Raw genomic sequence first — 19,465 nt, 5'->3', positions numbered from 1 at the left:
GACGCGATTGTTCCAGTTTCGTACTCGGTAGATTGGGCCATGGCCAGATTTGTCGTCCGAAAAGGTCTTTCTTCTTCCCCAACCATGAACGCTGGGAAAAACTAAAACTGATAAACATCCTTTGTTGTGCCTTCGCTGGGGGAAGCCCTAAGCCGGGGGATAGCGGGAGGGGGTTTGTGGATGTTCTTTCTGGAGGCGGCAGGGCTAGGGGCGGCGGCTGGATGAAGCTGACAAGAGTAGGGATTTACATTCTTAGATGGAAGCTGGAGGCGCGGCTGCCAAGCCACAGCTAAGGTGCTATGGCCGCCGGAATCGCTCCAAATCGGCCAAAGAAGAGGTGTCCAGCCCAGGGGCCGACGATGCGAGGTCAAATGGGAAGCTCCCAGGTGATAAAAGGCTCGTCGAGGATAGTGTAGGGCAGGAGAGGGCTCCAGGCGATTCTAAGCTCGATCTCGCGAGCGAGGAATCCAAGCTAAATGCAGGAAAGGGGGCTGTCACTCCGTCGAAATTGGAGCCACTCCAATCGGACGCTGGGAAGACGCAGGAGCTATGCGTTGTGGCAACAGAGGCAAAGGTCTTGGATGAAACGCCTCAAAAGGATTCCGTGAGGTTTTTAAATGAGGAAGAGGAGCTCGCGTACGAGGACTCGGTTTTAAGCCGAGCTGAGGAGATTTGGACAAGGCAAGAGGTACATGCATCGGTATTTGCATGGAGTGTCCAGTGCATTGCTTACTTGCTCGATTTCTTCTTCTTCCATTCTTAGGCTCTCGAGCAAGTGAAGCGAAGAGCACCATCGAAGTGGAAAGAGCCCACGCATGCGAAGAGTCACTGGGACTACGTTCTTGAGGAGATGGTCTGGCTTTCCAAGGTATGTCATCGTGTTCTCCATAGAGCTATTAAGACGAATGTTTTGAGTGTAGGACTTTGATAAGGAGAGGAAATGGAAGGTGGCTCAAGCAAAGAGAGTTGCCATGAAAGTTGCAAAGGCTAAATCGGAAGAGGAAAGCAAAGGCATGCGTCGGCTCAAGGTTTGCTTTGCGCTCTGTAATGCTGCCGTTGTCTTAAGGCTGGAAACTGTAGGGTGAAGAGCAGCGCATCCGAAGAATCGCGAGCAACATAGCGAAAGAAGTTAAGAAGTTCTGGGTGAAGATCGAAAAGCTGGTAAGATAATTTTCTAAATGTTCTCTTATGACGTATTGTCGTCCAGGTCGTCTACAAGCATCAACTTGCTGTTGAACAGAAGAAGAAGAAAGCCCTGGACAAGCATTTAAATTTCTTACTTGGGCAAACAGAAAGGTACGCTCAATCGTGCCCTTGTGCTTCTAAGTTCGCTGATTGCACATTTTATTCAGATACTCTTCTATGTTAGCAGTTAACCTGTCAGGCCTTCCTGAGAACAATGAAGACCAGAAAACTCAGGACACTGGAGATTTGCTGGACGCTGCAAATGAGCCTTCTACTGACAAAGATTTCACATGTGACCAAATGGAAGAAGAGGTTAACGCAGTTCGTTCTGATAATTATAATTTTTCTAACACAAACGGTGTAGCAGGATGACGAGGCCACTCTCGAAGCCGACGAAGCGCTGATCACCGAAGACGAGCGCAAGGAAGAACTGAATGCGCTTCAGAGGGAGAGCGAGCTGCCAATAGAGGAGCTTGTTGGTCTATATGCAAAAGGTTTCGTCATCAGCTATGTTACTGTTTTCTTGTTTTTCACCAACGGTTGTCTTTCAAAGGTGATAATAGTGAGGAAGAGAGAAGTACCTCCGACGCCGACCAAGATAAAGAATTGGTAAGATACCCATCATTTAGGCAGCCTGTAGAGGCTTGAGGGAACGCATTCTTATTGAAGTTGGGATTTCTTATGCAGGATGACGAGGAATACGATCCTCATACCGCATATGCGTCAGAGGAGGTAAATTTTGGAAGATTATTCTTCCTTAAATCACTTTCTGATTGTAGGACGACGAAAGGACTTTCGACGAAGAGGAAAAGCTAGCGATGGCAGAGAACAAAGACGTTAACCTTGAGGTACGGTACTTTTTCAAGTGTTTTTTCGCTCTGACTAATGGAATGTTGCATGGTATTGAAGCTTGAGCAACTGAAGATGGAAAATGAGTTGCCCGTTTCAGAGCTTTTGTCTCGATACCGTGCGGTAAGTTCTACTTTACAGTGCACACAGTAGCTTACATACCTTGATGCAGGAGCGTGCCGAGAGCTCAGGAGACGAGAAGGGCGGTGCTAGTGACGCGCCTTCTGATAGCTCCGATGAGGCTAAAGAGAGAATGGGCGAACCTAGTACTAGCGGTCGAAGTTCGTTATTGATCATCAAGAGTACGGGTAGATCAAAAGCTACAGGAGACAGCAAGATTTTTTACGGCACGGAGCAGGAGGCGGAAGTGCTGGCTAATGTAGCCCGAGCTGCTCAACAAAGAGGGGAACGCATGAGAAAAAGAGCTGGTTTAGATGATAGTAGTAGAGTGGAGGGATCTGGGAAGACCGGTAGGAAGGAGCTTGACGACGCTGCTGCTGCTGCCCTGTCTGCACAGCCAACAGGATACACATTTTCTACGACAAGAGTGAGGACCAAGATTCCCTTCTTGCTGAAGCATTCTTTGCGGGAGTATCAGCACATAGGACTGGACTGGCTGGTCACCATGTACGAGAAGCGGCTGAACGGAATTCTGGCAGACGAGATGGGCCTTGGCAAGACGATCATGACAATTGCCTTGTTAGCTCACTTGGCTTGTGAGAAAGGCATTTGGGGACCTCATTTGATAGTGGTGCCGACAAGCGTGATGCTCAACTGGGAAACAGAGTTCATGAAGTGGTGTCCCGCTTTCAAGGTCCTAACGTACTTCGGCAACGCAAAAGAGCGCAAGATAAAGCGGCAAGGGTGGTCGAAGGCGAACTCCTTCCATGTCTGCATCACGACATACAGGCTGGTTATCCAGGACGCGAAGGCCTTCAAACGGAAGAAGTGGAAGTATCTCATTCTCGACGAAGCGCACCTTATAAAGAACTGGAAATCTCAACGCTGGCAGATGCTGTTGAACTTCAACTCCAAGAGAAGGATCCTTCTGACGGGAACTCCTCTCCAGAACGATTTGATGGAGCTGTGGTCCTTGATGCACTTCCTGATGCCACACGTTTTCCAGTCGCATCAAGAGTTTCGAGACTGGTTCAGCAATCCTATCAGCGGGATGGTGGAAGGCCAGGACAAAGTAAACCAGGACGTGGTGGATCGGCTGCATAATGTGCTGAGACCTTTCATCCTGAGGCGCTTGAAGCGCGACGTTGAGAAGCAGCTCCCGGGGAAGCACGAGCATGTAGTGCCATGTAGGCTCTCGAAGCGGCAACGCAATCTCTACGAGGACTTCATGGCCAGTTCTGACACACAAGCAACTCTGTCGGGCGGCAACTTCTTAGGACTCATCAACGTCCTGATGCAGTTGCGCAAGGTCTGCAATCATCCCGACTTGTTTGAGAGCAGACCAATCGTGTCTTCCTTCGACATGCCGGGCCTCGAGCTTCAGATGTGCTCGGAGCTGTGCACGGCCGTCCAGCAGAAGCCTTTTTCGACAGTGAACCTCGAAGTGTTGAACTATCTCCTGTCGGAAGACATGGAGGCCTGGGAACCATCGGAGCTCGCTGAACTTGCTACGCCAACGCCTCTCATTGAAGAGATTGCCACCAGTGGTGAAGATAGCTGGAACGAACAGGAACAGGTGACTGAACCGCAGAACATTTTCGAAGAGATTCAAGCGGCTTTGGCAGCGCAGAGACTGAAGAGGAGAAGAGAAAAGGCTCGACAATTTGGGTGGCTCAATATACTGCGATGCAGCAGGCATGTGGTATATGGTCGTGGGCTGGCGAAGCACGTCGAGGTGGAGCACCCTGTTTATGGTATTCATGCCATACAGTCAGATCCTTCTCGTTACTTGACGTTCCCTTCAGCGATAGCCGAGGTGGTGAGGCTTCCATCTTCATGGTGCGAGAGTCTCCTGGATCTGCTACAGGCTTTTGTATTCGTCATACCAGCAGCTCGGGCTCCCCCGCCGCTCATTTGGTGCAGCAGACAGTCTGCCTCCTCAATCTTGAGGCATGACTTCCCGAGCAATCAACTTGCGGAGATGAGTGACTTGGTGGCACCGCTGCGTCCGGTCGTTGTGCGGCAGCAACTGTTTTTCCCGGATAGGAGGCTCCTCCAGTTCGATTGTGGGAAGCTCCAGCAGCTTTCAGTTCTGCTGCGGCGGCTGAAATCGGAAGGTCACAGGGCGCTGATCTTCACGCAGATGACAAAGATGCTCGACATCTTGGAGAGTTTTATCAACCTCTACGGCTACAACTACATGAGGCTCGACGGCTCTACCAAACCTGAACAGCGGCAAATTCTCATGCAACGATTCAACACGAACCCGAAGATCTTCTTGTTCATCCTGTCGACGAGAAGCGGAGGCGTTGGAATCAACCTGGTTGGCGCCGATACAGTCATATTTTATGACAGTGATTGGAATCCTGCGATGGATCAACAGGCTCAGGATAGGTGTCATCGCATCGGCCAGACGCGTGAAGTTCACATATACAGGCTGGTTAGCGAGAGTACCATCGAGGAGAACATTTTGAAAAAGGCCAACCAGAAGCGTTTCCTCGACAATTTGGTCATCCAGAGCGGTGGCTACAACACTGAGTTTTTCAAGAAGCTTGATCCCATGGAACTCCTGTCCGGTGTGAACACTACAAAGCGTGCCGACCAGCCGCTTTCTAATGCCGACGTAGATGCGGCACTCAAAAGTGCCGAAGACGAGGCCGACTACATGGCTATGAAAAAGGTGGAGCTGGAAGAGGCCGCGGAGAATCAGGAGTTCGCTGAAGATGTAAGCGTGGAGGAGGACGAATGTGCCGACGACTTGGAGGATGGAAAGGTTTCCGAGACCAAAGTTCCGTCACCGGAAATTGAAACTGCTGGAACACCGTCGTTACCAGAGCTTAAGGAACCTCAACCGCTCCTTCTGGATGCCGAGGAGGAGGTGGACATGCTTGCTGATGTGAAGCAGCTTGCGGCCGCAGCAGCAGCATCAGGTCACGGCAATAACTTTGAAGACCAACTCAAGCCAATCGAGAGATACGCGATTCAGTTTTTGGATCTCTGGAATCCAATCATCGATACCAGCGCTTTGGAAACACAAGTAACCTACGAGGAAAAGGAGTGGGAATTGGAACAAATAGAGAAACTCAAGGAAGAACAGGAGGCGGATATTGACGAGGATGATGAACCACTTCTTTACGAGAGTACGTATTTGCATCGTCCAAAGTTATAAGCCGTGTTAACTTTGTTCTGGCAGGTTGGGATACTTCTAATGCCGATGCAGCTTATAGGCAGCAAGTAGAAGTCTTGACCCAGCAACAGGTTTCGTTTTTATTTTTTCATTTCTGTATGTTTGTTTAACAAGGTATACAGGAACTCTTACAAGCACAATGGGACGCGATGCACGACGAGGAGCTCCAAGAGGCTGACAGGTAATTCTACATCCTTTGATATCTGAATCTAGTCTTTACTTTTCTTTCAGGCTGATTGAGGGCGAGAAGCAGCTGAAGAGACCAAAGAAGAAGAAACTGAAATCTCTAGAAAGAAGCAGTGTAGAGGAGTACAATTTTTGTTCCGAGGAAGACGCGGGAGCAGATGATCACATTGATGCCGACGAAGCTGATGAGGTACTCTCCATTGCGTCCGACGAGGGAGAGTACGACATGCAGTGGGATAACTCTCTACGCACGCCTTTTCAACGAAAGCGCAAGTTTTCGAGGTTTTTGGAAGAGGAGGGCGGCGAGAACAAAAGGTTTAGGAAGGAGGATAGCAGGACAGAGTACTTCAGGCCTAGGTTTGGTGGCAAGCTAACTATTTGCACGACCGCAAGGAAGAGCCCAGTCATCTTGCTGGAAAGAGACCGAAGAAAGGAAGCACTCAAGGCCAAGGATCATCACACAGACTGGATGCCCGAGGAGGACGAGGTCCTGTGCGCTGTAGTGCACGAGTATGGTGGAAATTGGCTTCTGGCTAGCGATGCCTTAGAAGGAATGCCAGACGGCGGAGTGTATAGAGGTCGGCACAGGCACCCTGTTAAGTGTAAAGATAGATTTAGGCAGCTCGTAGTCGAGAACGCTGGTACCATTTGCGGGGGGATGAGCAGCGAGAGATTACTATCTGGGGCTGTTATCAAGGTGACAGAGGTATGTGTTACGCTTTCGTTTCATTCTGCAGCTGAAAAATTGGTCTGTTTTTGGTTTGGTTGATGCAGGAAGACACAAAGCGCTTGTTAGAGCTAGTGCAGCGAGTTCCTGACAAGGAGGTGTTGCTACAGAGACACTTTGCTACAGTGCAGAGTGTGAAAGACTCTTACAAGGGGTCCGCAAAGTCGAGGAACGGTTTCGTGAGTAACGTTGGACATCCCCGAAACCTTCCGTTCGTCTCCCTGGCAAATCTCTGTCAAGGTTGCTTGAAGCCACCGTTGCGGCAGGCTTCTCACAAGCAGGGGCACGCGCTGGTAGCGGAGGCTCTATCTCAGACGACTGCCAGTGACAATGGAAAGATGCCTGATGCTTGCAAGGCCGTGAAGAACAATACTGCCAGCGACAACGACAATGAAGACGTCGAGAGCCAACCTCCGCTGGAATTGTCTCTCAGTTTTTCCGGCCCAGAAGAGATGGAGGACTTCCGGCCTGTGAACGTAACGCTCAGACCAGGGAAACCAAAGACCGCCGAACCACCGTCCAGCTCGAGTATCCGGTCGCTCGTCTGTGAAACCCGCTTCAGGTACCTACACAAGAATTGTGAGCTCTAAAATTCTAACTTTACTCATGCACAGGCTAGCATCGCAGATGACACCTTCAATTTGGGCAGCAGCAGCGATCTCTGTAGTTCCCAAGGCAACGCCGAGCCAAAACAACCCTCCAGTGAAACGCCAGCAACCTCCGACCGATGTCGCCAAGCTCCAGAGGCCGGGCAAGCAGCCCCGGCTGCAGCCAGTCTCCAAGCCGAACGGGATGATCGAGATAAGACCAGTGGAGATGAAGACGAGCGTGTCTCCCAGCCAGATAAAGCCAGCCAACCTGAAGAAACCACCACCGACGGCAGTGTTTACAACCACTGGAGCTTCCAGAGTTCATCACGTAGCAACGAAGCCGTCAAGCTCATCGAGTATCCAGCTCGCGAGGCCGTCGAGCAGTGCCAAATCCACAGCGGTGGCAGCAGCAGCAGCAGGATCAACCGCACCAGCAGCAGCAGGAGGAGCGAATTATCCATTTGCTCAGTACTGGCGACCGGACTCCACCGTTTCCAGCTCCAGGCTAGCTCAAGCCCCGGCATCCGAGGAGGCGAGCTATCATCGCAAGCCAGCGGCGGCGGCCAAGAACAAAGGTGTGAGCGAGTGAGAGAGGTGATTTTTTATTATGATTATTTCAGGAGTTTTTCTGGTATCGTCAGCTCAAATTCGTGAAGATCGTGATCACGCTGCTGCTTCTCGCTGGGCCCAGAAATTTTGATCGATCAAACAACACCGAAAGAAGAGAAAGGGAAGAAGAAGACTCGGTAGTAATGAAAGAGACGAGAGATTAATCTTGATTCTTCGTGTACAAGAATGGTAGGTGCTAAGTTGAAACTTTAACCCGCGGTAAAATAACATTTCTGTTTATCCCGTTTAAAACCCAGGCATTTTGGGTCTAGGCAAATATTGTGTGCATTCAAGGAGGGGCAAAGTTTGCGTGTCAAAGCCAGCGATCTCCTCGTTCCATCCACAATTCCCTCTTCGATTCATCCGGTAAGACATCGCATCACGGCGTTGTCAGCGCTGAATTCCTCGCGGTCTCAACCCTTGGCGCTCTACATTTGATTCTCCTCTCTTTCTCGTAGCGCGAGGCCTGCAAGCATGAGCCCTACCTTGACGTCGCCGATCCCGGAATTGCTCGATCCCAAGGCCGATGGAGCGGCCGGCGATGGAGCGATCCAAGTCCAGGAGCAATCGGCGGGGTCCGGGGAGCACGCTAAGAGCGCATCGAAGAAGATTGTGGCGGAGAGCTGCCTGTCCATCATAATTTTGGGGGCTTCTGGGGATCTCGCGAAGAAGAAGACGTTCCCAGCGCTCTTCCATCTCTATTGCCAGGTATGTGAGGATTCGAAGGAAATATGAGGGGATTTTTCGATTGATTGACAATGCTGCAGGGGTTTTTACCATCCCACCAAGTTAAACTGTTTGGCTATGCCAGATCAAAGCTCATCGAGGAAGACTTCCATCGCCGAATTGGAGGGTAAGGATGTTATTGTTCTTTCTTATCTTTCGTATTGCTCTTCCTAAAGCTTTCTTCGCGCTTGTGTAGACATTTGGCGGACTCTGGGAAGTATCCTGCTGATCTTGTAACCAAGTTTCTCGAGCTGGTATGTTTCTCCTTTTCTAGTTTATGTGTTTGTGACACGTTGATCATTCAATCACTTTAGAGCACGTATATCTCTGGCGCTTACGACGACGACGACAGCTTCAGAAAACTTGACAAGATTATTTCCGATTATGAAGCCGGGAAGGATGAGCCGCCCCGCCGACTTTTCTATCTTGCGCTGCCTCCATCGGTCTATCCCCTCGTGGCGGGCATGATACACAAAAACTGCATGAACAAAAGTACGTGATCACATGATTTTCGGCTTTATATATGATCTGATTTCAGGGGGCTGGACTAGAATTGTCATCGAGAAGCCTTTTGGCAAGGATCTAAAGAGCTCTGAAGAGTTGAGTGATCAGCTTGGGAGTTTGTTCTCGGAGGAGCAGCTGTACCGGATTGACCATTATCTGGGAAAGGAGATCGTCCAAAATTTGGTAGGGTTGCAGTCGTTGTCATTCGTATTGATAAGCTCGTGTTCTCCAGCTTGTGATGCGGTTTGCAAATCGCTTTTTTGTTCCACTTTGGAATCGTGATAATATTGCAAACGTCCAGGTATGGGTGACAATGACAAATCATCGCTAGTGTTCTAAATAGCATACATGCAGATTGTGTTCAGGGAGAATTTTGGAACTGATGGTCGCGGTGGCTACTTTGACGAATATGGGTAAGTAAAGCTGGAGAGTTTTTCGCTCCAAATGGAGTTAACTTCTCATTTTCTTCGTAGCATCATTCGGGATATCATTCAAAATCATCTTATGCAGGTATACATGCGTATCCCTTTCGGGCACTTAAATGCACATGCTTTGGCAGGTTCTTTGTTTGGTTGCAATGGAAAAACCATTATCCTTGAGCCCTGAACATGTTCGCGACGAGAAAGTGAAGGTACTGTATCACATTTCCGCACAGAATAAATCTCAAAGCTCACAGGTTCTGCAAGCCATTCAACCAATACAAGACAGCGAGGTTGTTATTGGACAATACGAAGGCTATAGAGACGATCCCACGGTTTCCGATGAGTCATTGACACCCACATTCGCTTCGGTGGTGCTGCGAATCCACAATGAGCGTTGGGATGGTATGGCAGTTTACTCGCAATCTTCTGTCGGTACTAACTCTCTTCTTGTGAAAAGGTGTTCCTTTCATCCTAAAAGCTGGAAAAGCCTTGGATACTCGTAAGGCAGAGATTCGTGTCCAATTCAAAGACGTCCCGGGGGATATTTTCAAATGTAAGCTTTGACCCCTGACACTGTTTTTATTCACTCAAAGACGATACTTCGTTTAAATATACAGGCAAAAAACAGGGACGAAACGAGTTTGTCATGCGATTGCAACCTTCAGAAGCCATGTATATGAAGCTGACGGTAAGTTTTCAACCTTTTTAGCTCCTCCACCTTTAGCTTAATCTGCCAAAATTTCGATCACAGGTGAAGCAGCCAGGTCTGGAGATGTCCGCAACGCAAAGTGAGCTAGACCTCTCTTACCGCCAACGCTACCAGGACGTGGTTATTCCCGAAGCCTATGAGCGCTTGATTTTGGACACGTAAGAAGAACTTTCAGAGTCTTTGCTTTTCCGCCCATGTATTTATTTATAACCTCCAGGATCCGCGGAGATCAGCAACACTTTGTCCGGAGGGACGAACTACAGGTAAGCGTAACTATCCTCGCACAGGAATACTTCCTAACTCGTTCAAACGGACAGCTTTCGTGGGAGGTATTCACGCCATTGCTGGAGAGAATAGAAGCTGGAAAAATCCCGGTGATTCCATACAAGCAGGGAAGCAGGGGACCCCCCGAGGCCGACAAGCTCGCGGTAGAGCAAGGCTACGTGAGAACTCATGGCTACATTTGGATTCCACCGTCACTCAAGGATTAAGACCCATCCATCGATGTCAGTAAACTATGCACTTATATTGCTCGATCAAAACCAAGTTCTTCCTTGAAGTTACGCTCGTGAGATGACTGATCGTTCGCTAGAGAATGACTGGTCTTCTCCTTGTTAGCTTCAGGTCCTCGAATAAACTAAAAAAGTCGAAGATCAAAAGCTTTTCGTGGCCTACCACGAGTTTTTTCAAACCAGCTACGTATACAGTTGCAAACTTGGGAGCTTATAGGCGAAGACAACAGTAAAATTTAAAAAGCTTCTTCGCGGACGGATCCACAACACGGCATTTCGGGCTTAAAATTCGCGCGCACACGCTGGATCGATGGTAGGATAGTTGGGAATGGGTAGCTCGCAGAGTGTTTCGGCAGGGAGTAGCGGCAGCTCGTCATACCAATCGGGAGTCCCCGAGGAGGAGAGCCTGCCAAATCATGAGTATAGTCATCCGTCACAGGATTACGATTTCGATCATGAGCACAGTCATCCGACTCAGGATTCCGATTTCAATCACGAGGATAGTCATCTGAGTCAGGATTACGACCTCGCATTCGATCTGCAGTTGGCTGAAGTAATGGAAGCCTCCCGAGCCGAAGAAGTGTTTGCTGCCTGGGAGATCGAAAACCTAGAGGAGCGGATCCATGCAGTGCTGCTGGCCAAAGTCCTGGAGCGACAACAAGAAGAAGAACAAAGGATGCGCAGAGAAACTTGTCGAATTTGCACCGAAGACAGGCTTTCGCTGCAGGAGATGATGACCGTGCAACCCTGCGAGCACCGGTTCTGCATCCAGTGCATGAGGCACAACGCCGAGGTGAGGGTGAAAGAAGGAGCTGTGGAGGTGCGATGCCCGTCAGAGAATTGTCTCGCGGTTCTGGACTATGAAGCTTGCACCGAGCTGCTGTCCAAGGGGAGCATCCAGCTGCTGGAGAAGAACAGGGTGGAGCAGAGCATTCCCGCGGAGTTCAAGATCTACTGCCCCTACAAGGAGTGCTCCGAAGTCATGGACAAGCGCCTGCTCGACGCTGCTGTGCCATCCTCTTCAAGCTCTTCGAGTTCTCCAAAAAGTTGTTCCAAGAGCTCTAAGAAGAGTTCTTCGAGTTCTCCAAAAAGTTGCTCCAAGAGCTCTAAGAAGAGTTCTTCGAGTTCTTGGGGAGCTTCTTCGCCTTCTGCGTCTCTTCCAGCTTGGACCTCGTCTGCTCCTGTTCCCTCGTCATCAGATTCCCTTCCTTCATCCTCGGCGACTTCGACGACTCAATCCAACGCTCGTGCGTCGTTCATGGTCAAATGCCTCGCGTGCGGCAATGACTTCTGCCTCAAGTGCAAGGTGCCATGGCACTTTGGCATGTCCTGCCCCGAGTTTGAGAAGGTCCCGGCCGTGCTGCGCGACTTTGACGGGGTGAAGCTCTACAAGCTGGCGTCGAGGAACAAGTGGAAGCAGTGCAGCCAGTGCGGCAGCATGATCGAGCTGACGCGGGGCTGCAACCACGTTGTTTGCCGGTAAGCCATCGTTTGATCATTCCCTTGACCTTTTTTCTCTGGGGTTTTTCTTTTTCAGGTGTAAGTATGAGTTTTGCTACCTTTGCAACAGAAAGTGGACGTCGGACCATGCGGCTGCCTCCAAATGCCCATTTTGGGATGAAAAGAAGCTCTTGGACCCGAAGAAAAGCATGTAAATTATAACAAACTACTAATATTTGAAGTGATTAAGCATTAAAACGTACACTATGTTCACAATCATATGGTAAACTTTTATTAAAGCAAAAGAATTTAATTGTGCATGGTTATTAAAAGAAATCTTGTCCGTTAAAAAACCCAAACGAAATCTGGACCACAGAAAAAGTGCTGAATGAAGCAGCCACATTAGGGTGGACACTTGGCACCCTGTCGGGCGACTAGGTCTGGCCATGTCAAAAAGGGGGAAAATGGGAGCACCAAGAAATTTTAGGTCGCAATGCATGCTCTCCAGCCGCGCCACAGCTGCGGTTGCGGCCACACTGCCATCGCCACGCAGGGATCGTCCGCCATCGGGCACTGGAACTGGAAGAGATCGCGGGTGAGGTACGAATTTCGCAAGAAGGTCTATGGCGTCGTCCGGCTCCGGCATTGCATCGCCCGGGCCTCAAGCACAGCCAGCGGCAGCAGCAGCGGCAGCGAGGAAGATCATCCATTGCCAGCTCCAGACGGGGAGGCTATCGCGGGCAAGAGGAAGAAAGAGGGCAGCGACCTCACACTGGTCGTGTCGGTGGGCGAGAATTTGAGGCCCGGGCACGTCTATGTCCGCCATGGAGGGGCCGTGGCGCCGCTCACGGTGGGAGAGATCCGCAAGGCGGCATTGGCAGACAAGCAAAGTTTTTCTAAGCGAGAGAGCCCTTTGGAACACGAGGCTTGGGAGCTTCTCAGGTCTGCCATGGTTTACTACTGTGGGACTCCAGTCGGGACGATCGCTGCCAATGATCCCACCGATGGCCACCCTTTGAACTACGACCAAGTTTTTATCAGGGACTTTATCCCGTCCGCCATAGCTTTCCTGCTCAAGGGCGAGACAGACATTGTCCGGAATTTTCTTCTACATACGCTCCAGCTCCAGGTATGTTGTTCTTCTTGAACTTATGGAGCTCCATTTTTTCTGTTTGTATCAGAGCTGGGAGAAGACTGTGGATTGCTACAATCCCGGCCAAGGACTGATGCCCGCCAGCTTTAAAGTGAGAACTGTTCCTCTCGAGGGTGATCCAGCAAATGGCACGGAGGAGGTTTTGGATCCAGATTTTGGTGAAGCTGCCATTGGCCGAGTTGCTCCTGTCGATTCCGGTGAGAATAGAAGAAAGCTTCGCGTGCAACCATGTGGTTTAACTTCCATTTAATTCTCTAAACAGGATTGTGGTGGATTATTCTTTTGAGAGCTTATGGCAAAAGCACAGGGGATTACACGTTGCAAGAGAGGGTCGACGTCCAAACCGGCATGAAAATGATCCTGAAGCTTTGCCTTGCTGATGGCTTCGACATGTTTCCGACTTTGCTCGTGACTGATGGTTCGTGCATGATCGATAGAAGGATGGGAATTCATGGCCATCCCCTCGAAATACAGGTATGCCACCCTTCTTGAAAGCTTTCACTTTCCTGACTAGTTTTTCTATCTTTTGAGGCTCTGTTTTACTCTGCACTAAGGTGTGCTCGGGAAATGCTGATCTCGGAAGACAGCGCGCTTGATCTCATCAGGACCCTCACTTCTCGACTCAGTGCCCTGTCCTTTCACATCAGAGAGTATTACTGGGTGGACATGGGAAAGCTCAACGAGATTTACCGCTACAAAACCGAGGAGTATTCTCACGAGGCAGTCAACAAGTTTAACATCTATCCGGACCACCTCTCGCCATGGCTGGTGGACTGGATTCCCAACAAAGGCGGCTACCTGGTTGGAAATCTTCAACCAGCTCATATGGACTTTCGGTTCTTCTCTCTTGGCAACCTGTGGGCGATTGTGAGCTCTTTAGCCACGCCAGAACAGGCAGAAGGCATACTCGATCTCATCGAAGCTCGCTGGGTGGACTTCGTCGGCAACATGCCTATGAAGATATGCTATCCGGCTTTGCAGGGAGAGGAGTGGCGTATCATCACCGGAAGTGATCCCAAAAACACGTAAGCTCGTTCTTTTGGCATGTTTTCTTCACTATCCTACCTTGACATTTTGGACTTGGAGACAGACCATGGTCGTATCACAACGGAGGTTCCTGGCCGACTCTCTTGTGGCAGGCAAGCTATCAAGCTCTTCGCGAGTAGATTCTGGCTAATGGTTTTTTCTATGTTGCTTATAGCTTACTGTGGCTTGCATCAAGATGGGGCGCCCGGAGATGGCTGAGCGTGCCATTGAAGTTGCGGAGAAACGGATCTCCAGAGACAGATGGCCAGAGTATTATGACACAAGAGCAGCGAGGTTCGTAGGGAAGCAGGCTCGACTCTACCAGACTTGGTCCATTGCAGGCTATCTTGTTGCCAAGATGCTTTTGGATAAGCCGGATGCTGTGAAAATCTTGACGTGTGAGGAGGACTTGGCGTTGCTGGAGGCCATGTCGTGCTCTTTGGATGCCAATCCTCGCATTAAGAGAAAACGCAAGCTGAAGTCTACCAGAATTATAGTGTAAATTCAATGTTTGACAAAGAATGTTAATCTAAAGTAAATATATTATAAAATAGGAGCCATTCGCACTTGCTCTTTATTTATGAAATGTGTTAAATTTAAGTGATGAATACATTCGCACTATGTTTTAAAATAAAGTAAATTACTTTACATTAAAATTTAGGATATTTTTTTAAAACATTTTGATTCGCACATAGTGCTAACTTTAACACAATGTTTTCACTTTTTAAAACATTCAGACTGATTTTAAAAGAGGGGGGCTTCTTTTAAACTTAAAATATTTTTAAAAGGAATCTCCGAGATTCTCCAAAGATTCCAGTGCCCTGATTAGGGCGCTTCAGTTTTTTGCTGCGAGCTGCCGTGAGCTCAGGCATTTTATGGCAGGGGAGCCGACAGCAGTCATTGCCCTAGGGTTAGATCCTGTTGGGGATTTGGTGGAGGAAGGAGGAGTAGCTGATTTTGGGGAAGGAGGAGCAGTCGATTTTGGGGAAGGAGGAGCTGTAGGGTTTAACGAGGAGATGGTGCGGGTTCAAGGCAGTGGCATCCAGTGAGGAGGTGCTGCTCGTGGAGTGAGGAGCAACCGTGGTGGAGGAGCATCCGGGGCTGGAGGACGAGCACCAGGACCAGCTGTTGCTCGAGGAGGCAGGCCGCCTCGAGGCCGAGGCCGTGGAGATGCCGATCTCTCGAATCTTGGCCTCAATTAGGGCGGACTTGGAGCTGGAGCGCAGGGAGCTGTAGCACAGGTTGCTGGAGCACGGGGAGCTGTAGCACAGGGAGCTGGAGCCTCTCCCCCAACGGCTTCTAGAACTCGATTGTTCTTTGAATTCTCTTCTACGACAACTAATGAGGTAAGCTTCAAACCGAGTTTAGCTCAGATTCTAGGAGAGTGGTTTCAGGTTTAGGGTGGCGAAGTAGGTGATCTGGAGCACGAGCAGTCACCAGGACAGCAGTACATGCAGTTCTGGTTTCATAACTTGGAGGAGCAGGACGACGTTGCCGTTGAACAGGGGGTGGAAGAAGATGATCGGGGTGATGAAGAGGAGGGCGATGACGACGAGGAAGGGGAGGCAGGTGTTCATGTCGCGAAGAAAATGAGGAAGAAACGTGGGAAAAATTGGGGAGATGATGAGACGGCTTCCCTCATTGATTTCAAACGGGAAGATCACCTTGGAAAGATTGGGGCAATGCGGGGCAGCGAGGAGATGACGTTGACAACAACCGATCGCTGGAAAAGGAATGCGAAGAAGATGCAGGTTGCTGGCATGCAGCGGGACTGGAAGGCTTGCCGGACTCGCTGGAACAACCTTTGCAACGACTACAAGTGTGTTTGTGATTTCCAGAGGAAAACTGGAAACCCCAACTACTTTAGCTTGAGCCACGAGGATGCGAAGCGACTTATGCCGGTGAAGCTGAACTTGAAGGTGTTCCCAGTCGAGTACTTCAACATCATGGATGAATTCCTAGCGAAGCAGGCATCGACATCTCCAACATTTCTTGCTGATTCAGATGCTCCGGAAGAGGAAGCTTACGAGGAGGATCCCGCAGATGGTGTTGATCCTCCTGGAGATGCTACACAAGTGCCAGGGAGTTCAGGGAAGCGGAAGAACCCGAAGAAGGCCAAGAAAAGCATGACAACTTTACTTGCTGAGGGGAATGCTCTCACTGCTGCTCAAAATGAGTAGAATCTAGCGTGGCAAAAGGAGAGCATTATTTGCATGAAGGAGAATAGCCTGGCTGAGAAGGAAAAAGCTGCAGCTGCAATAGTTTTAGTTGGAGCCATCTCCAACCTTGCAAACTCCATCTCCAACTTCTTGAACGGGGCTGCATCCAGGAGTTAACCGTCTTGTTTTCGGGATTTTAAGGGGACATTAATTATTAATATTAAACTAAACTATGTTTAGGCTATGATATTTTAGATTTTTCTAACCATTTTTTTTTTCAGGATCTTGCAACAGTTCAACCCGAGGAAACAAAAGATGGTTCCAGGGAAAACCAAAGAGATGCTCAGGAGGAACATGGTTCTTTCAACAATCAAGCAGCACTCATCGATGCCTTATTGAGGAACAAGGTAATCTTGCTTATTTTGCAAGTTTTGTTTCTCGCTGTGGAGGCTTTTCAATCCATTATCGATGACAAGACCCTGGTGGCACAAACTCTTCCAGACGAGGAGGAGGACGAAGACAAGCTTTGTCGAGCAGTCTTGTCCAAGCGACTTGACGCCGGTCTCTGGTGGGTGAAGCCGCGGTGTATGACAACATGGAGCAAGTTCTTCATGGAGTTGTATGACCCTGGTCGATGGAAGCGGAAGCTAAGGATGGAGAAGAAGACGTTCTTCGGGCTTTGTGGCATTCTGGAGGCTGAAATTTGCAAGCAGAATACAAAGTTTAGGAGAGCAGTGCCAGTGGATGTTCGTTTGGGGGTCACCTTGTACAAGTTGTTCAAGAACACCGACTACTCCGACCTATCTGACAAGTTTGGGATTGGGGAAGCCACTGCACATGACATTGTGGTGCAGACAACTGCTGCAATCGTCAAGTGCCTCAGGTACAAGATTCGATTCCCAGAGACAGCAGCAGAGGTTAGAGCTGTGGCGGCAGATTTTCAGCAAATCACCAAGACTCGTCTCCCTAGGCACACATTTTGAGATTATTCGACCAATTAGCCCGGATGGTGAGGGCTACTTTGATCGAAAGCAACGGTACTCGGTGATCTTGTAGGGGGTTTGTGACGCTCAGAAAAGGTTCTTGAGTATCTATGCAAGCTGGCCAGGTAATTACTTTTATTTTTTTTCTTCTATACATCTAATTGGTTTTTCTTTTTTTCCAGGGAGTGTTCATGACATGAGGGTTTTTCAGAACTCCAGGCTATGCCACAAGATCCAAGCAAGGGAATTACTCACAGTTCCTCGGGAGTTTGCTTTTGACGAGTGGATTGAGCCATACCTGGTGGGAGACAAAGGCTACCAGCTGCAGCAGCACTTGATGATCCCTCACTTAGGTAAGCTGATTGTTTTTTTTTTTTTTCAATTATTCATTTGAAACAGGTTCCCTGTTGACGGTGACTGAGGCAGAGTACAACTAGCAACACCATCTGGCCCAGATTGTTATTGAACAAGCATTTGGACTCCTGAAAATGAAATTCAAATGCTTGGATCAAAAACAAAGGATCAAGCCGAAGTACCTGCCGAACATCATCAAAAGTTGTTGCATCTTGCACAACTTCTTGATTGATGTTGGTGAGACAAACATCAATGCCGAGATCAAAGCATGGGAGAAACACATTCAAGCCTTGAAGGAAGCAGAGATTTTCAAAGATTACGGGGATCCTATTGTGGCTGAGGGAGAACCACAGGAAGATTTGCGTGGGCCGGAGGATGCACGGGAGGTTCGAGAGAACCTAACCGACTTCTTATGTTTGCGGCGTCGTAGAACTGCGTGATTGCTATGTTCAAGTTTAATATTTGAAATTTGAAATTTGAAATTGAAATTTAGGGTTAGCATTTCAAATTTGATTTGAATTTGAAATTTTAAAATATTTTAAAAAATGTTTGAATGCTATTTTGAAGACATTTTAAAGTAAGTCAAGTGCGAAGTCACTAGTGTTTTACATTAAATTTTTACCACAAAAACTTATGCAAGTGGGAATGAAAGTGTTTTAAAATGCATACTTAAAGCTTAAAACAACCTAAAAACTACTGAAGTGCGAATGCAACAGTCACAAAAATTAAAATACACATTTTAAAATATTTTTATATAAAGCACAAGTGCGAATGGCTCCTATAACAATTATATTTAACAATTAAAAAATTATTCATTTTACATCATTTTTTACAAATCAATAAGATTTTTTATTAATTAATTTAATTTAATTTTTTAAAAACTTATGTTATAATGCATTCAAAACATTATAAAATGAATAGTGTGATATATTTTAGTTTATCGTTTCTACTAGTTTACTATTTTAATATATACAGTTTCACTTTATATACATAAAAATTATTTTAATCTTCAAAATACAAAAATGTCAGTTTATGAGAATATCCATATCCCATTTATCGAAATACATAAAAATGATTTAGTATATAAATTTATGAGTATAGATATTGTAACTTTGCTATCTAAATTACCACATCAATTAAATTTGATTATGTATATAATATCATGTGTATGTGAATATAAAGTTGATGCCCATTAGCAAAAATTCTAACAAGACTATATAAATTATTAAACAGTCCTAACTTGAGTGGCTCAAATTTGTTAAATTCATATGTGTAGATACGTTATATCAAAATATTTAGTAGACTCCCTTGTAAGTAAGCAATGTAATTTTAACACCATCACAACAACCTTATTAGAATATCTCTAAAAAAAACTAATAAAAATTATTAAACACTAATTAAATAGTGGTTTTTGATGAAGCACAACACCTTACACATATGGAGGAATTTCTTGAAGTTATGTCATATATCATCCCAACCAGAATATTTAACAACTATTAAATCCACAAATGAGCATCATTTGTAGACAATCTTAAAAATAATATTTAAACTTGTATACCCACTTGATTTTCAGTTAATTGTACCAAGCTCTTGGCTATCATGTTGATGATAAAAAATTACTTTGTATTAAAACCCTACATATGACAAATGTATCTTATTTTCATCGGCCGAGGCAACAAAGAACTTCTCTGCATCAACCACAACCTTGAGTAGGGTGCACGAGTTGGCAATGCTAAACACCCTGCGGCCAGTCATGCCCGGCCGGGGTCCTTCCCATCTTCAAGTTCACTGGGAGAGGGACCACCTTGAAAAAGCGAAAACGAGCAGAGGTGCTCACGTTCATCCTCAACGTGCCTCCAACATCCAGCAGGAATGGCGCGCATGCTAGGGTATGATCTAGGCAAACGAAATCATATCTCTCGACACCCATGGCCTCAACACACATCATCTTGGAGTTGTCAAGCAGCAGGTACTCCTGCTCGAGTCCCGAGAAATAGCCACTGTCTTCAAAGCTCTTGGCAGAC

General features: G+C 47.7%; 4 protein-coding genes across 4 annotated transcripts; all 4 read left to right on the top strand.

The window, feature by feature from the left end:
• Nucleotides 1–136: 136 nt before the first annotated feature.
• LOC9629044 (protein PHOTOPERIOD-INDEPENDENT EARLY FLOWERING 1) lies at nucleotides 137–7,623 on the top strand. Its single transcript, XM_024680183.1, has 17 exons — nucleotides 137–688; nucleotides 764–868; nucleotides 921–1,028; nucleotides 1,081–1,161; nucleotides 1,208–1,296; nucleotides 1,353–1,497; nucleotides 1,553–1,679; nucleotides 1,739–1,794; nucleotides 1,873–1,917; nucleotides 1,965–2,033; nucleotides 2,095–2,157; nucleotides 2,207–5,294; nucleotides 5,348–5,412; nucleotides 5,464–5,522; nucleotides 5,573–6,233; nucleotides 6,302–6,816; nucleotides 6,869–7,623. The coding sequence occupies exons 1-17, from the start codon at nucleotides 257–259 to the stop codon at nucleotides 7,431–7,433; spliced, it is 6,273 nt and encodes a 2,090-aa protein (XP_024535951.1). The 5' UTR covers nucleotides 137–256; the 3' UTR covers nucleotides 7,434–7,623.
• Nucleotides 7,624–7,733: 110 nt separating this feature from the next.
• Nucleotides 7,734–10,473, top strand: LOC9629043 (glucose-6-phosphate 1-dehydrogenase, cytoplasmic isoform). The gene is made up of 16 exons (XM_002975137.2): nucleotides 7,734–7,819; nucleotides 7,912–8,161; nucleotides 8,221–8,306; nucleotides 8,376–8,433; nucleotides 8,494–8,671; nucleotides 8,718–8,866; nucleotides 8,916–8,984; nucleotides 9,038–9,096; nucleotides 9,157–9,193; nucleotides 9,243–9,314; nucleotides 9,360–9,507; nucleotides 9,563–9,658; nucleotides 9,723–9,793; nucleotides 9,857–9,972; nucleotides 10,032–10,077; nucleotides 10,132–10,473. Exons 2-16 carry the CDS (start codon nucleotides 7,928–7,930, stop codon nucleotides 10,303–10,305), a joined length of 1,593 nt encoding a protein of 530 aa, XP_002975183.1. The 5' UTR covers nucleotides 7,734–7,819; nucleotides 7,912–7,927; the 3' UTR covers nucleotides 10,306–10,473.
• Nucleotides 10,474–10,547: 74 nt separating this feature from the next.
• On the top strand, nucleotides 10,548–11,987 carry LOC9629042 (E3 ubiquitin-protein ligase dbl4). Its single transcript, XM_002975136.2, has 2 exons — nucleotides 10,548–11,805; nucleotides 11,864–11,987. The coding sequence occupies exons 1-2, from the start codon at nucleotides 10,655–10,657 to the stop codon at nucleotides 11,979–11,981; spliced, it is 1,269 nt and encodes a 422-aa protein (XP_002975182.1). The 5' UTR covers nucleotides 10,548–10,654; the 3' UTR covers nucleotides 11,982–11,987.
• Nucleotides 11,988–12,201: 214 nt separating this feature from the next.
• On the top strand, nucleotides 12,202–14,517 carry LOC9629041 (neutral/alkaline invertase 3, chloroplastic). Its single transcript, XM_002975135.2, has 6 exons — nucleotides 12,202–12,895; nucleotides 12,948–13,116; nucleotides 13,182–13,393; nucleotides 13,451–13,944; nucleotides 14,010–14,058; nucleotides 14,121–14,517. The coding sequence occupies exons 1-6, from the start codon at nucleotides 12,260–12,262 to the stop codon at nucleotides 14,445–14,447; spliced, it is 1,887 nt and encodes a 628-aa protein (XP_002975181.2). The 5' UTR covers nucleotides 12,202–12,259; the 3' UTR covers nucleotides 14,448–14,517.
• Nucleotides 14,518–19,465: the final 4,948 nt, after the last annotated feature.

Source organism: Selaginella moellendorffii, unplaced genomic scaffold, assembly GCF_000143415.4.
Source record: "Selaginella moellendorffii unplaced genomic scaffold, v1.0 SELMOscaffold_26, whole genome shotgun sequence".
Classification (NCBI taxonomy): domain Eukaryota; kingdom Viridiplantae; phylum Streptophyta; class Lycopodiopsida; order Selaginellales; family Selaginellaceae; genus Selaginella; species Selaginella moellendorffii.
This window is presented reverse-complemented; position numbering and strand designations above follow the sequence as displayed.